Here is a 16,552-nt window from a genome sequence, read left to right as displayed (position 1 = left end):
CAAATACACACAGGCACAATTCTCTAAACTCACATAGCTTAATAGTAGATGCTAAGTTAAAGCAAGAGTTTCAACCTTTAGCATCATGTTTTTGTTTCCTGTGTGGTGTTGCACTGTTGAACTATGTGTGGTGAGCAGTGTGACTTTTTTAACGTTGTTCCTGTTAAAAGTTCCTCTACTGAAACAATACAGATAATGCACATATCTTTGCAGATACAACTGATGTTCCTTTGCTTAGATGTGGTGCCTCTGAAGCTTTAGTTGTACAGCAAGCTAGCAGTAGAGCTCGCTGATTTATTGTCGTTTTGTATCTTTATGTTTGCTTGTTACTGTACTTTTTATGGGATAAAAATCTCAATTTCTTTCAAACAGCTTTTCATGATTTGGAGTTGTGATTGTTCTGTTGAAGGTGCAGTGTGTAAGAATCTGGGGAATAATGGCTTCACTACAGGTAACTACTTCATAATTGTTTATGCGTGTACTGCTTCTTCTTCTTCTTCTTTGTTCCCTGCTAATCCCAAATGGTCTTCTAATCCTTCTCAAACAAAGTCAGTACTGCAGTTTTAAACCTCAGACGGTTCTCATTTCACAATTGTTTGTCTTTACAGAGACACAAATATGGCAGTTGCCATGTATGTGAAGCCATGTAGTAGATCAAAGGGGCACATTCTAAGAAGATAAAAACATGACAATTATTTTAATAAAGTGATTGGATACCAACAGAAAGAGATTTTAAGGATAAATTGAGTTTTTCTGTCATTGACCTTTGATTTCGTTACACACTGCACCTTTAAGGTTGGGTGGTTATTGAGGTTGCATCCTATTAAACATGATGTTAGATATGCTCATACGCATCTTCAGCTGCCTGCATCTGACTTTATGTGGAAGAAATGCGAGCGATGTAAGAAGTGGAATGAAAACCAACTGAAGTCAAGTTGGACATGACGTAGGACATCCCTGAGCTCACAGCAGTAGCTAATCTCATGGGGATGTTGGCAAGAACATCTTTTGGCATGGCTTCTTGCCCACAAACAGCAGTCTAACTGGAGGGAAATTGTAGATTAGTATTTTTACTTTTCATTTCTCTGCTTTGTTCAGAACAGGGATGTTCCCCATGGGGGGCATTAGGTCGAAGTGGTACTATAGCACCCTCTAATAGACCACAATGCAGCCTTGAGTACTTCTCTTACAGAAAAACTACATGTTAACAAAATGTTCCAAAACCACATGTGGATCACATCTGCATGAGCATGTGGTCCACATGTGCTTCACATGCTCTTCAAATGTGGACCACATGGAAATGTTCCAAAACCACATTTGGTTCCCGTGACCACATGTGACCATACATTCCACATGTTAACCACATGTGAAAAACATATAAACCTCATGTGAAACACGTGATTCACATGTGATCTACATTTCCAAAGCGTATGATTCACATGTAATTAACATGCAAACGTAAAACATGTGTCAACCATGTGTGACTCACATGTGAAACACACATGAAAACATGTTAAACACATGTGAACTATTTGTGAAACACATGTGGACCACATGTGGTTCAAATGTGCATGAACATGTGATCCACATGCGTTTCACATGTTCTTCTCATGTGGATCAAAACATTCCAAAATCACATATTTGCACATGTGGTTTACATGTTTGCTTGTAGTATGTGGTTCACATGTGCATGGAGCACACGCAGAGCACATTTTTTCTGTAAGGGTTGTTGGCTGCGTTTTTGAAAAGGTTAAAGATGTTCTCTAGGTTTAAATGAATCTCTAACTTTGATGAAAAATTACTCTAAGGGATGTTAAACCAGATTTAGCTTCAGATATGTAATGAAAAACTCTTTCCTGGGTAAAAAAAAAAATTGCATTGTATATGAACACATAACAAAAAGAAATAGTATCAAGATTTGCCAAACTAAGTCTCAATTTTCTTTCCTTTTATATTATTATTATTATTTATCAGTTCATTTTGTACTGTAGGGTATTGTGTGTATGTGTTTGTGTTGTTAGCACGCACACTCCTTCTTTTTCCTTAAGTTGGCCTTTCTCTGTGCCAGGAGAGTATTTCAGCAGAGCAGACCCCCATATTAATGAGGTTATGGAAGAGGTCCCCAGTGCTGAGCGTTGCTTTAAATATTGACACCGTGCGACTTGACCTTGTGTCCTCTGGCAAGCGATCAATACTGCAAAGTCTGCGTGGGCATTATTATTCAACATGTAGGTGTGTGAGAGAGTGAGAGAGCGTGCTGAAGGAGGTAAGCGAGTGGCACATGAAGCGATCTGTTGTTAAGAGATGCTGCTCCTGGGAGGGTCCAGGCTCTTTATTGACTGCTGCAACATGACACAACACATAATGAGTATGTGGACACAAGTATTCACAATATTTGGTTAGCATCCAAAAAAAAATTTGATTTTATATGTTAGCCACTAAATTACAATTCATCTTTTGTCAACATGTAAGATGGCTGAAGAAATCTTCAGCACATAATATTTGAGAGCTTTTATGGATCAGCTGGTCTATAAACACAGCATTGCACCACAGCTTTATATTACATGGCCAAAACCTCCTGGGTGATTACCTGGCACTCCACCAGTCTTTATACTGCCAGTTAACCTGGAAACTTAATTAAGAGAGTTAATTATTAATCAAACCTCAAGGGCCGTTTTTGTTTGTCAATTGATTCTTGGCTGGGTTGCAGAAGTGCAGTCTCTGCTTCCTGGAATAGTAACCTTTTTATCCCCCCCAGTTTTTACTTTGTGATGGACAGGCAGGAGAAAACACAAGCAGAAACAACAAATACAAACTAACAGTTATTCACAGGAGAAAGTGGAGTGGCATGATGGAGGCATGAGTGCGAAAGTAGCATCATTCCTGTCAATGGACTTTCAATCTTTATCTGTATGTATGTTTGCATGTTGTTCTCAGTTTTTGAAGAGTGAAAATTAGTTGGGGTTTTTTTCCCCACAATCACCACAAGGTCTGTCTGTATTTTTGCAATAATCAGAGAAAGAAAAACGACAAAACAAAAATGAAAAAGAAGAAATGAGATTAACATTTTGACAGCTGTGGTAATGGAGTGTCACTGTGAGCTCTCCAGTAATGACTTGTCTCTGTAAAACATGGATATAAACCCATAAATAGTCAACTAATACCCTGTAATGTTTGCAGATCAAACATCAAAGTGTACTATATAGTTTAAGTTTGTATTTCCTGAAAGAGCTCAACCCTATCTTTCCATTCTGCCTCTTTGTTCATTCTTTCATATCAGTGAGTTGCCATCAAGCACCCTAAACAGGTGTAATGTCATGGTAACTCTGAACAAATTAACACAGGTTCAATAAAATATTAATCCACCACTATGGGGAAGAGACGACATGCTCAGCTTGCTAACTGGATGGAAATGAAGGGAAAGCAGGGGGGCAAAAGTAGTAGTAGTAAATGTCAGCATGTGTTTGCCTTGTGAGTTTCTGCCTTTGGGCTTTACCTGATGAGGCGACACACTTGGCTGAGTCAAAAACGGTTAACTCCAAAATTTGCATTTAGTGGCTCTTGTCCTTGATTATGTGTTCAACTTGATTCTGGGTTTGAAAGAAAAGAAAAAAAAGAAGAAAAGAAGTGAGAGTTGAAGCAAAATCCACATTTCGACATCCACAAAATAACAATCTGTTATAAGCCATCTAAAAATCTTTACAGAGCATATTCCTCCAGAGCCACACACAATGAAACCTAATAAATTTTCTTACTTTTTATCTCCATTTTTGCAATATTCATAAATACTATAAATGGGCACATCAAGTGGTGGGTTAAAAGAGCATGCGTTCAAAGCAAAATGGAAAAGGGAAGCAGTGAATAGATTTTTCCATTTACTCGTTTTAATTCTCAGTTTCAGTCTCACATTTTCTTTTTATGTTGCTCTCTTCAATGTGTTCCTCAAATCCTTGTTTATCCATTATTTATTTATCTCTGCTCTCGGTGCATTTGATCAAAATAATTAAGTTCTTTTAAATTGTTTATTGTTGCATTCCTTTATGCTTCATAGAGATTAATTAATCTATGTACCTGTACATTTCTTACATCTTAAGCATTTTTTCCTTTTTAAGCCCCAACAATTAGACTCTAAAAAGTCTTTATGTCATGTATAATTGTGGGAAAATAAGGTAAATGAAAGAGCATGTGCAAAGGCACTTAACTGTATAAAATGGCAATGTATCTGAACAACACAACCCATTAATATGAACTAATTTGGCACATGTTTCCATAATAAATGGTTATGTAAGTCTAATTCTCACTTCCAACTTACACTTGTTTTAAATTCACTTGAAACTTTAGGCTGAGGACTTTTAGTAGCCAACAAAAAAACAAGGTTTAGAGATTTGAGGTTTTATGGAAAAATGTAGTACAGGACCTCAAGATAAGCTGGATCTGAAACATGTTTTCTGAAACATTTACTTCTCTTGCTACAATTTGAAGTTAAATTACTCACCAGCTAATCTGGCATCCAATTCCACCATGTCTCTTCTCTGAGCTTTTCCAGCCAGTTAAAGTCAGTCAGATTTCTTTACTGAATCACTGATAATGCGTGTTGAACATGGCTGTTGTGTTCGCATCCAGTTGCTGGTGTGTGACACAGTACCACTGAGCAAAACACAGCTGCCATGTGATGCCCGGGCTAGAAAAGGAAGTTCTGAAGGGTTGTTTCTCATTCTCAGGACACTGCAGTGCAACGACAGCTTTAGAAATGTGCATCAAAATGAGTCAGAAGCATTTTTAAAATTAAAAACATATGTAGTATTGCTATAAGGTATAACAACTTCCCATGTTTGTTTAGGGAACAAAGCTAGTTGAGTATACTTAAGAAAACAACATGGTTTACCCTTTTGTACACTTTGAGGCAGCAAGACATCTCAAAAAAGTTGGAAAAGGGTGGAAAAGTAACTGGCACGAGTCAAAAAATAACTAGAAGAGCACTTGACAACTAATAAGGTTAACTGGCAACTAGGCAATAACATGAATGAGTAAAAAAGGAGCATTTCAGAGGTAGAGCCTTTTAGATGTAAAGATAGGCGGAGGTTTACGAATCTGCAACAAACTGCAGACTATAAATTGTGGAACGATCTCAGAAAAAATGTTACTCAACATTGGATTACAACTTAAAACATCCCACCATTTACAGTTTATAGTATGATACTTCCTATGTGTGCTGGGAATAATGGTGATGCTCAAAACTGGATGCTCATGACCTTTAGGCCTGCAGGCAGCACTGCAAGAAAAAACAGGCCTGGTTCTCTTCTGGAAATTACTGCAGTGGCTTAGGAACACTTCCAGAAATTACTGTCTGTGAACACAGTTTGGTGTGTGAGGTATCTAAGCATAGCATTTGTAAGATACACACTGAAGTTATGCCATATAAGGTTCTCTGTCCTACAGACTGGATTCACACACGAACATGTATTCAATGCAAATGAGCATCCTATAGGCAAACTCTATGATTGGAGGACACAGGACTAAGGAATTTTCTTTATTTAAACCCTATATAAGACAAAACGCCACATCAGGCCTTTAGGTCTTCGTTCTGGTTTTGGGACCTCCAGATTTTGCTGCAGAAATCTGTTTTGATGTCTGAACTTTTGTAATAAACTTCTTTTTATTATTCAAGTCAGCGTCCAGAGACGTTTTTGCCTGAAAGCCAATTTTTCCACATCTCCTGATCAAGCTACATCATGTGTAATCTACAAATGCAGATTAAAGCTCTATCATGTAGAGAATAAGCCATATGTGAATACAAGCTAGAAATGCTACTGTCTTATTTGGGCCAAAGCTCACTGATAATGGTTTGAGGCAAAGTGGAAAACTGTTCTGTGGTCAGCTGAATAAAAAAGTTTCATTCTTTTTATACACCACAGATGCTCTTTCCTGCAGACTAAAAGAAGCAAGGCTTTTCCTACAGATAGTTTAAAAGCCTGCATCCTTATAGCATAGGGTTGCATTGGTTCCTGTGACGTTGGCAGATCACACATCTACTAAAAAGTGAGAAAGAGGTTTTAGAGCATAATTTTCTCCAATCCAAACAATATAAATATATATATATATATATATATTTTTTTTTTTTTTTCAGGAAAGGGCTTGAATATTTCAGCAAGACAAAACTTAACCACATCATGCATCCATCCAAGGATCTAGGTCAGTTTTAACATGTCACAGTTACAACATCATGTTGCTGATGTTCTATTCAGAATGAAATACGGTTTTATGAGTTTTGCAACCATTCCATTTTTTTTGATTTATATTTTACACAGCATATCTACTTTTTTGGAACTCGGGTTGTAGACTCTATTTATGGCTATTAATTATTTGGGTCCAGTAATAATAAGCTAACAGATGGCTTTTGTTTCTGGGCACATCTATACTGTTACTGTCGCTGCTACCTGCTTTGCCTTTTCAACAGAAATTCACCTGTTTCCAATAAAACATTGAGAAAAAATAACATAGGGGCTTTTTTCAAATACATTCAGCAAAAATATCTCGTAGCATTTTAAGCCTGAGTGGTCTGACTGTATAGTTGGGTTTTTGTTTTTTTTTTTTTTATAGCATCTCCTCTCACCTTCTGACTCAAATATTCAGTTTTAGCTCCTGTTGCTTTAAGGTTTCCCTCTCCAGAGGCCTACTCTGTTCTGCTTGGGCAGTTTTACCGGTTTTACGCAAATGTGTTTCATGCTGATGTCGTTAAGTTCAAGAAGAAATACCCTGGACTACAAATGAGGCATCTCAGGGGACTCAGAACGGGGTCTTTTCTGTCTCATTTTGTCACCATGTTAGCTCCATTGAGATTAGTGTTATTTCTACTAAAGAGAAAGAATAGCAGTAACATCCAGGTCCAGAGCTTCAAGTGATCACATCACGGTTAGGCAGGCTTCAGACACAGCCAGCCAGGCAGCATCTCTCTCTCTCTGGATGACCTTAATAGATTCCTGGCCATTACCTTAAGTGTCCATTTTCTGTCTACTTGTTTGTTGCCTCTTTTTTTCTTCTTCTTCTTCCTTGGCCCCAAAGATACAATAGATTCTTATACCTTTTCCTCCTCAATCTTGCACTCCATCACTCTTTTGTTTTGTGTAGACAAGAAGGTGAGTGAATCACCAAGAGAGAACAAGATAAAGCAAACAAGGTTGTTTTATAATGTGCATATACAATTGTGCTTTCAGTTATTATAGCTGCTTCTCTAATGGGGGATCCAAAACAAGCATTATGAAACATCTGTTCTGCCACAAAAACACCTGAATTGAATATTAAATAAATAAAAACAAGCACACACAATGTTCACATTAAGATACTTTTCTCTGCTGTATTATATTTGTGTTGTACAAGTTTTCTTTCAAGTGGTCAGACTTTTGATCCTAAATCAAAGACTGCTACTATCACCCTCCATGCAAACAAATGCATTGGCTTGTCATGTGACATGTGTGCCTGTGTTTGAACATGAAACAATGAACCACTGTTTACCATCAGAGATGCCTCCCTGCTTCCATCGCTGTCTGTGCAACTCAGGAAAAATAAAAAATGAGGAAAGAAAAATTCTAATAAAATAGTAATTGTGTAAATGCTCATCAGACTCTTGTCTTTTTGTTTTATCTCTTGAAAGAATGGGATGCTTGGAAGCCCTTCTCCCCCAGGCCTTTAGACAAATTAACCTACTATTGATTTCCAGTAGCTTCAGCCAGAAGTCCGTATTACCTGTCATGTATTGTATGCAGTAGCTATTAAGAAGAGAGTGCCAGATCAGAATGAACAATCTCATAATTTTCTGATCTCAAACATAATTTACTACACGTTCAAAAGACACCACTCCCCAAAACTGAGGAGTACAGTATTGATTTGTTTTCACAGACGTTGCCTGTGGCTCAGAGAAACTGTAAGTGCATGTGTTTGATTTTTCGTCAATGTGCAGTATTCCTCAAACATTTTGCCTGACCTGTTGATCTCTGTGATGGATATTTTAAGCTCATGATAAGACGAAATAGGCATGTAATCATCCCATTAGAATAGTTCCACACATCAATCCATCATCACCCCCACCCTCCTTTAAAATAAATAAGCAATTAGGCTGTCAAAACTAATAAATTTCCACTGCACCTGCTTTTGTTTATGTGATACAAGCTGTTGAAGTGTGACAAGTGCTGCGCAATGCTGTGAGGAAGCTCATTAACAGAAGCGAAGTAGCATCAAACTGTTGTATGAAGGCGGTGACCTTTCCGTTAACTCCACACTGCAACTTGACAATAGAAAATATAAATATTATGAGCGAGCCATGGCAGACTGCGCTATGTGTCAGCTTTGGTCACGGTCTGATTGTTGCAGGATTAGGCACTTTTGGATCAGGATCCTGTGTGAAAACTCTTGACTGTGATAGCAAATGCATTGACAGCGGTATTAAAAGATGTCTCATCCCTAAAGTACTATCCTTTAATATTTGTTGTGCTGTATAATTATAATGTCCTTGTGATGCTTGAGTGTGGATTTTACAATGTAGCTGTTTAACTAGTAATTAAAGGAAAATGTTATTGTGGCTAACCTTGGGAACAGGCATGGGCTTATAAGGAGAACACTGTCAATAAAGCGCACTGCAGCCACCTTTAGTGAAGGATTATAGTCTTACCACTTATCCTTCACAATCTCTATCTTTCCCTCTGTTTTCCTCTATCTTTCCAGATTTTAATTCTTCCAACATGTCCTTCTACCCCCTCCCAAGTCCTCTCTCTTTCCCATGTCCCTCTATCCGTCTCCCTGCCACTCCTCCATCTAATCATTTCTCTTGAGTGGGGCTAATTAAAGGGGATCTGATGGAGTACGCTGACCACAGGAACATCAATCAATCTCTGTCCAACACAGCGAGCCCCCGCTGACTCCCCCAACCTGCTGCCAACGCATGCAACTCTGTAAAGGTTAATTATATTCATTATATAAGGGACAGGGAGACAAAGAATAAGAGAGAATAGTGTCTAAAGTCACCCTGATGTTTCTGGCTCTTGGTTGAACCCTCTGTAGGTCACGAATATGTTAAACTTAAATCAACACTACCACCTGTCACCTGTTTCCTTCTTAATTTTTTCTATCCAAACCCTGAGGTGACTTACTTACACACTTCTCCATCTTTTATCCACATCATCTCCCTTCAATCTGTGCATAACACATATACATAATTGTATTAATTTAGTTGATGGAACATATAAAGGAGTCACACATCATTAAAAGAGAATCCTGATTAGTTGATTAAGCCTGAACAGACTTTGAGCTGAAACTTATTTAGTCCCTCGGGTCCAAGTGGCGCTGCTGGTAATGAAGTTTGACACAGTTTCATTTTATCTTATAGATATTAGCAACCCTTCATCTCACCCAGCTATTTATTATAGCAGCAAATTCCAAAGACAAGCATTTTCAGACCATATTACCATGTTGTTTCATTTGAATTTCCAGTTCGGGTGACCACTTTCAAATTTGAAAGAGAAAAATATATGGATTTGTTTTGCATGAACTTGTAACTTAATAAGCTTAAATTTCTGTAAAACAAAATATGAATGAAAGCTGTGTGATGTCAGTCTAGGAGTATAAATATATATATACATATATTTATACTACTACTTTAAAGACTTTTTTCTGTACAGGGTAATAGGACTGGTAGGACTGGACCCAAAAAGGGACAAACTGGGATAAACATAAACATGCACTCAGAAATTAATACATTATGTCTAAAAAATTGACTAAAGTATGATTGTGTGTAATAGAGTTAGGCTGTATGACCGAATATCTAATATATATGATTCCATAATAGAAAATTAAAACGGATTTACAGTATTTGACCATTATTTTCTTTCCATGCATGACTGAGCGTTAACGTTTTACACTAAAAGAGAAGTATTAAGTAGATTGGCCAATAATAACAACTTCGATTGTCATCATAGTTGTATGTTGTACAAAAACTAAAACAAAAACATTTAAATGTCCACAGTGTTTTAATCATATCCTTGAATCTGTGTTTTTACGCAGTATTTAGTGGAACCATGTCTTTGGCTATATGGATTTTGGATGATTACCTTGATCCACTGCTTGTCTTTTTTGTTTTAGTCAGTATCTATAGCAAACACATCTACATGTGACATTAAACTCAAGTGTTTTCAGTTTTACCTGAGGATGTGGATCGTGCTGATCTTAGTTTCATACATTCTTGTAAATCCAAATCAAAAGGCGGTACAGAAAATTGCTTGTGTGGTTCCCTCCAGTGACAACTGTGTTCCAACATCAGTTACGGACCATAGCAAACATGGTGACGGTAGAGGAGATCATCATACATTACATTACTAGAAAGAAAGATGAAATGCAGTAGATGGTGGTGATCTGCGCAGCCATTAGATACATATTGTTGCTTTCCCTCGGTCACATGTGAGCTACACTGTAAAACACTGCCCCCACAGTTTTCAGTGGTATTTCTCCATTTGCTCAGTCTGAAATAAAATAAATAAATAAATAAAAAATAATAAATAAAAAATAAATAATAATAAAAAGATAAAAAGAAAAAGAAAAAAGAAAGGTCCCCTCTCAATACAGTTTCCCAGTGCACCATGTTCTCAACAATAGGCAATTGAAACCGATGTTTGCAGTAAAACATTTACATATCATGACAGTACTAACGTTTCGTTTCTGTACAGATTCAATAAATGCTTTCAATGTTTTATTTTGATTACATGAGGCTTATGTATTTTTTAAATAAAAAATAATAAAATATTTGCTATTTTTTATATATTTTATTATAACTTAGAAACTAACGTGCAAGAGCTGCTTTTTAAAATTTAATATCAAATACATTAAACTCAGATGTCTAAATTATCAATGCTGCATTGTGCTATTATTCTGTTCTACACATATTTGTATCTTTATCTAGGAAAAAGAGCAAGATTAATTTTGAAAAGCACAAATGCTTTAACTCATTCCTGCTTGATGGATCATGAATTCATAGTTCACATTCATATTTTACTATTAAAATTTTTAAAAAGGCTTTCTGCAACAATTCACTCACCTGGAATTGAGGCACAAGGCTGCATCTAATAACTCTTTCATTAACTTTTGGTGAAATGTTTATCTTATGATACTGTGATACGTTGGGTGATGGAGGCAAGTTGAGATCAGAATCAGATTATTTGGAACGGGTTTTAAAAGGGCCTTGGACATTCAAGAGGGCAATAATATATATATATATATATATATATATATATTTTATTTTGTTTATTTTTTTTTTGATTGTGCACACTGCAAAAAAATAAAAAATAAGAAAAGAGGACGTTTCAGTAAATATACAACATACTGACATGATGCAGTTTTTTTTTTTTTTTTTTTTTTTAAGTTCACTATAAAATGATCTTGTGGGGAGCTCAGGTTGTGTCACGCCCTCTCCTGGTCTGCCCAAGCCTTTCCTGCCTTTCCTCAGTAATCACTCCCCTTATTGCTCACACCTGTCACAGATCAGCCACACCTGTCTCCCTTTCACCCGTCAACCCTTATATACCCGAGCACCACAGTCACTCCCTGTCGGACATAATCTACGCACTTCATGGACTCACCCCTTCTCCGTTCCTGGCTCTCTGGTTCCTGTCCCTCCAATCGCCTCCTTCAGTTCTGTCTAAGTAAGACCTTTACCTTGTGTTCATGGTTGATAATAAAGAGTGGTTAGCCTGCCCTTGTCTCTGAGGAGTCTGCGTTCCAGATTGATTGAGCTAACAATATCTATGAATAAGCTACGCTTTATCAACAAATGTTGGACACACTGTATATAATTATTTACATTGGAGGCTTTAACAACTGAGTCAGAATAAAATTAGCTTAACACATTTAAATCCACTTTATCATTTAATATAATATCCTTTTATTTCATACAGTTTCATTTTTGTAATCCAAAGAGAAATTTTTAAAGTGACACTACAGAACTTTGGCAGAGTTCAGTGCTTTGGTGCATCCTAACAGCTAATTCTAATTCTTGCATCCAGTCTCTTCTCTGACCTGTCTTCATCCAGTAAAAGTCAGTTAAAAGTCTATTGTTTTATCGCTAGCCGTTACTTTTTCTCTCTCTTTCCTCACTTCCTTCAATAACGTCCTCTTGCATTTCTTTGCTGAATTAGCCAAGGTGTGTGACCAAAACAGCCACTGTGTTGATATCCAGTTGCTGGCTTGTGATCTTGTACCGTAAAGCAAAGCTATAATGTGATGCTCTGGGCTGGAAAGATGTGAAGTGCAATTTCTCTGGAAGCTGTAGGCCAAAGACCGCTGCAAGAGTGTGTGTATGAATCTTAGTGTAAGACAGTCTTAATTTTGGAAACTTATGTAATATTATATATAATATAAATAAAACACAGTCAATGCAATGACTAAATTAAATCAGCTATTATGTGATTTTTTTGCTGTAGTAGGCATGAAAAAAGTTACCATTTAATTGAATGGGATCTTTTGCATTGAGTAAAATGTGATCAAATCCTTTCAGCGCTTTGTGTTTGAAGGATCTAGACCACTCTTTTGGGCAACATTTTCATTTTGAGTGTACCCTTTTTTTTTTTTTTTTAGTGTTCTGGGACCAGACTGCTGGCCAGATACAATACACTGACGTCGTTTTACACATGTGTGGCAAAGCAAAACAACAGGTAATTGCAAAGAAGGATGAATTTATTTATTTTGCTCTTGAAACGATAGCCTCAAACTGAGTTTCCAGACAAATTTTCTTATCTAGGCAAAATGGTGCCAAGAACAGACCTGAACTGAGTGGGTAAACAAAACAAAGCACTGCACTCAGTGCTTAAATGAGTATGAATGATAGCACTTTTTAACATCAACAACAAAAAAGCCAAAGCAAACATCTATAGCAAAAATGGAGCTCATCCAGTTCAGAAAGTTTGTCTCCTCTGTAGGACTTTGTCAGAGTAAGTTGTTTTCCCTTCACTGTGTCCCTCTTCAGTAAATTTTAATATTAAGTAACTTTAATCTGAATAACCTTAAAGGCCTTAAAGATGTTTATTTCTTCTTGAAAGTTTGATTTTGCTCAGCCTGATCAAAATAAGAAGAATTCTAAAACATCCAAGTTCTCTGCGCTAAGGGTTCATTTGTTAAAATATTTGGTGAAGTCTAAACAGCCTCTTTCCTTCTCTTCTGCAGTTTTTGGCTGCAGAAAGAAAAAAGTTTGCACTTACATTATTCTTCTGTTCATAGGTAAACAACAGACCAGATAAGTACTTTTCAGGTAATGCATGTGCAAGGTAATTATATATTCCACATTTTTAAGTTATGTCTCCTTAATCTGCAGCTCTCCTTCTGTAAATATCCAACTTCATAATGAAAGCACGTTGCTTTCTCTGCAGTCACCTCTCATTTCAACTCCTTTAAATTCATTAAAGAACAAACTTACCAAGCAAAAGGTTACACCATTAAAAAAAAAAAAAAAAAAAAGCAAAAATAAAACTTTTTAAGCTAATTGCACATTGTCACTATAGAAACCAGTGCATTGCATCACCAAAGGTTATTTTCAGACCTTCTAGCTGGCAGTTTATTAGGCACTCTTGAGCACAAATCTTGGGGTGATGCTACAGCAATGCAGCGAGCACACTCGCTATGGCAGCTATTTAACCTCTTGCAATCAGTGTTTATTTTGACAAGAATGTGTTGTACTCGAGCAAGTTTTCAAATTAAACATGTGCAGCTAGAAGTAGGGTAATTTACAACCTCTGCAAGTTGCACTGACATCTAACATGCCACCAAAGACTGTGCAACCACTTTTATATGGCTGATTCATGCATCTTTGACTGCACCACCATTAATTAGATACTACGAGGTTTCTAGGATGATAGCTGCTGTTGTGAGCAGTCTGGCTGCCTGATCTATGAGGGGAAACTGTTCAACTGCCTCAAAATACATGGAATCCTTTGTATATTGATGTTTTCATTCATGGTAATAGCCTGGTGTATTTTAGATATTGGCAGAATACAAGCACAAAATCAAACAAATGTTAATCAGTGATGAGCATCTAGTTAACTCACAACTGATGCTTTCTAAAAGGTTTATTGTTTGTACAATATGTCATCGAATTACATCAGTAGGCACAAACAAACCCAATCCTTTTTTGTAAAAAGTGTCTTTTCTCCTGCAGCTCTGTCTTCTCTGTGATTTTTGTAATCATGGTGCAATGTGTTGAACAAAAACAAGATAGTGGTAATTTCCAGTTATTATGCCAGTTATTCTTTTAGCAATGGCTGTGTCCCTAGATGGGGCTTAAGAAAACATTTGAACTCCTCTCTACACCTTTAATAGCTTTGCAATGGCATCACAAAGGCGTTGATGCATGGGCTTCATTGTTTTAATCATCCACCCCTGTGAAGATGTGGATGAGAAGCTTGCAGTAGGTTGAGTACGCTTTAGCTAGCGGAGCTCATTATGCTTGAGTCTGCATAGTGTCCCTTAAGTTTTAGGTTCCTGATAAAACTGTTATTAGTCTCCATTTCATATCACGTCCCACAAACTCCTTATTTGTAATACAAAAAGTCACTGCAGTTTGGAGTGATTGGTTTGGTTTGTTTCCAACAGCTCATGCAGTAAGTTGTACAAAATGGAGATAATAGCGGACACTTTGGAAAAGTTATCCTTAATCTTTTGACAGCATCTGCGTCCCCAGATGTGTTGCGAGATACTGCATAGAGCAAGTGGTAAATAACACACAGCTGTATGAAGCACACTTTACGCTGCCTCCTCATGGCACTGAGGTGGTACTGCCTGCACAGCTGGAAATCAAGGTCATGGGGGAGAGTTAACTGCTACTGTCAGGTAGCTTCAGCCTCTGTCTCTTGGGAGTGTGTGCTTGTGTAAATGTGTGTGTTTGCATAGAAGAGATTTTAATACATGTGTTTTCTGTCTAAGCATGCATGTGTCTTGAGGGAGAGCTTCGCTGTGGTGGCTGGGTTAGCCTCACGAGCATCATTATCATTGGAATAAACAATAGCTAAGCTCAGATGTCCTCTGTGCCCTTGTCCCTCTATTAGATGGTCTTAAAGTTGTGTGTTTAATGTTTGGAGTGCACTCAGATGCTTCTAATCATGTTTACTCTTGCAAATTTGAAAACCCTTTTGATTACCACTTTCATTTTAATTAGTTTATTTTGGTATTTTTAATTGGTTTATTGTGATTTGAGAGTTTATCTCTTGTCTTTTTTTCTTGTGTGTTTCTGTGCTTATTAAAGGTACCTAATCCCCTCGTTGGATCGCTCTCATGCAGGCTTCTACCGCTGCATTGTGAGGAATCGGGTGGGAGCTCTTCTGCAGAGGCGCACAGAAGTACAAGTGGCCTGTAAGTAGACGCACAGGATGTGGGTGAAATAAAGACAAATGGAACCAGCAGATGAATAAATGAATGGAGTAAGAAAGAGTGTGTGTGTGTGCTTAATTGCGTGCAGAGTACACAATATGCCCACACTGTCTTTGGCTGCCTTTGCATCAAGGACTGACTGGGGAGAGACAGATGCTGGCAGGGTGAAAGATCTACCTGCATCTCATTCGGAGTGTTATCAACTCAGACAGCTGTTCCACTCAGCATTCTCATTAGATTGATATTGTTGCCATGGTTCTTTTTTGACTGTGCTTGGTTTTAATATGACCGCCACTTTTTTCGATCTCAGTCTTTTGTCAACAACATCTGTTGTTTCATGGTGAAAAAATGGCTCCCATGCAGAGCGTTTCTGTAAATTTTCCCCTGCCGGCTTCAGGCCTCTCAGCTCCCTCATTTTGTTAATGAGCTATTAGATCCGTGCCACAGAGGCGTCTGGAGAATCCACCCCTGCACTCTTATGCACAACTGTCCTACGGCCATTATCTTGCCTGGGTATACCAGGATCGTTGGCTTCCTCTTGTTCCAGTGACATTTGAGTGGATGTGACGCACCGCTGTACCTGACAAAGCAATCAACCAGGCGTGAGAGAGAGAGAAAGAGAGAGAGATGGGTGGATGTAATGCTAGGCCTAAGAGTCCCACTAGTCCATCTCTTGTTTTTGGACATATGCAGCATTAATGCAGCCAACTCTCTTGTTCTGCATCTCCTCTTTCCAGCGTTCCAATTCTTCACTTCTTCCATGTCTTTTTTTTTTTTTTTTTTTTTTTTTTTTTTTTTGTACTTGCTTCCACCCTCTCTCTTGATTTTTCTTGTCTGACCACCACTGCTTTTCTTTTTTTTTTTTTTTCTTCTTTTGGCTTGCACCCTCCTGTGATCCAGTTCCTCTGTATTCCTACCTCTTCCCATTTCCATAATTCTATTCATGCCTCTTTTCAGTTGCTCATAAAAGGGTTTGGATGGAGAATGTAGGACACCTGCAGAAGAAATGGATGAGATAGACAAGGAAGGGAGTGGGAGAAAAAAAAGATATAGGAAGATTGAGAAGATCTTTTTCGGAAGCTGTTCCATTGAGGCGGCACAATTAGAATTGCAAAGACACACCTCTGAGAAAGGGAAACATGCCGAGGCATTGGAG

The 16,552-nt window shown here is 37.6% G+C and overlaps 1 protein-coding gene across 5 annotated transcripts in view; it reads left to right on the top strand.

The window, feature by feature from the left end:
• sdk2b (sidekick cell adhesion molecule 2b) overlaps window positions 1–16,552 on the top strand; it is a 306,701-nt gene that overhangs the window by 214,831 nt on the left and 75,318 nt on the right. For all 5 annotated transcript variants that reach the window (XM_041974087.1, XM_041974085.1, XM_041974084.1 and 2 more), the window contains exon 3: window positions 15,272–15,378. In XM_041974087.1, coding sequence (XP_041830021.1) covers window positions 15,272–15,378 — 107 coding nt within the window. The remainder of the gene's footprint in view (window positions 1–15,271; window positions 15,379–16,552) is intronic.

The sequence above is a fragment of the Melanotaenia boesemani genome, chromosome 21 (genome assembly GCF_017639745.1).
Source record: "Melanotaenia boesemani isolate fMelBoe1 chromosome 21, fMelBoe1.pri, whole genome shotgun sequence".
NCBI classification, from domain to species: domain Eukaryota; kingdom Metazoa; phylum Chordata; class Actinopteri; order Atheriniformes; family Melanotaeniidae; genus Melanotaenia; species Melanotaenia boesemani.
Note: the sequence above shows the minus strand (reverse complement) of the source record. Positions and strands in the feature narration are given on the sequence as shown.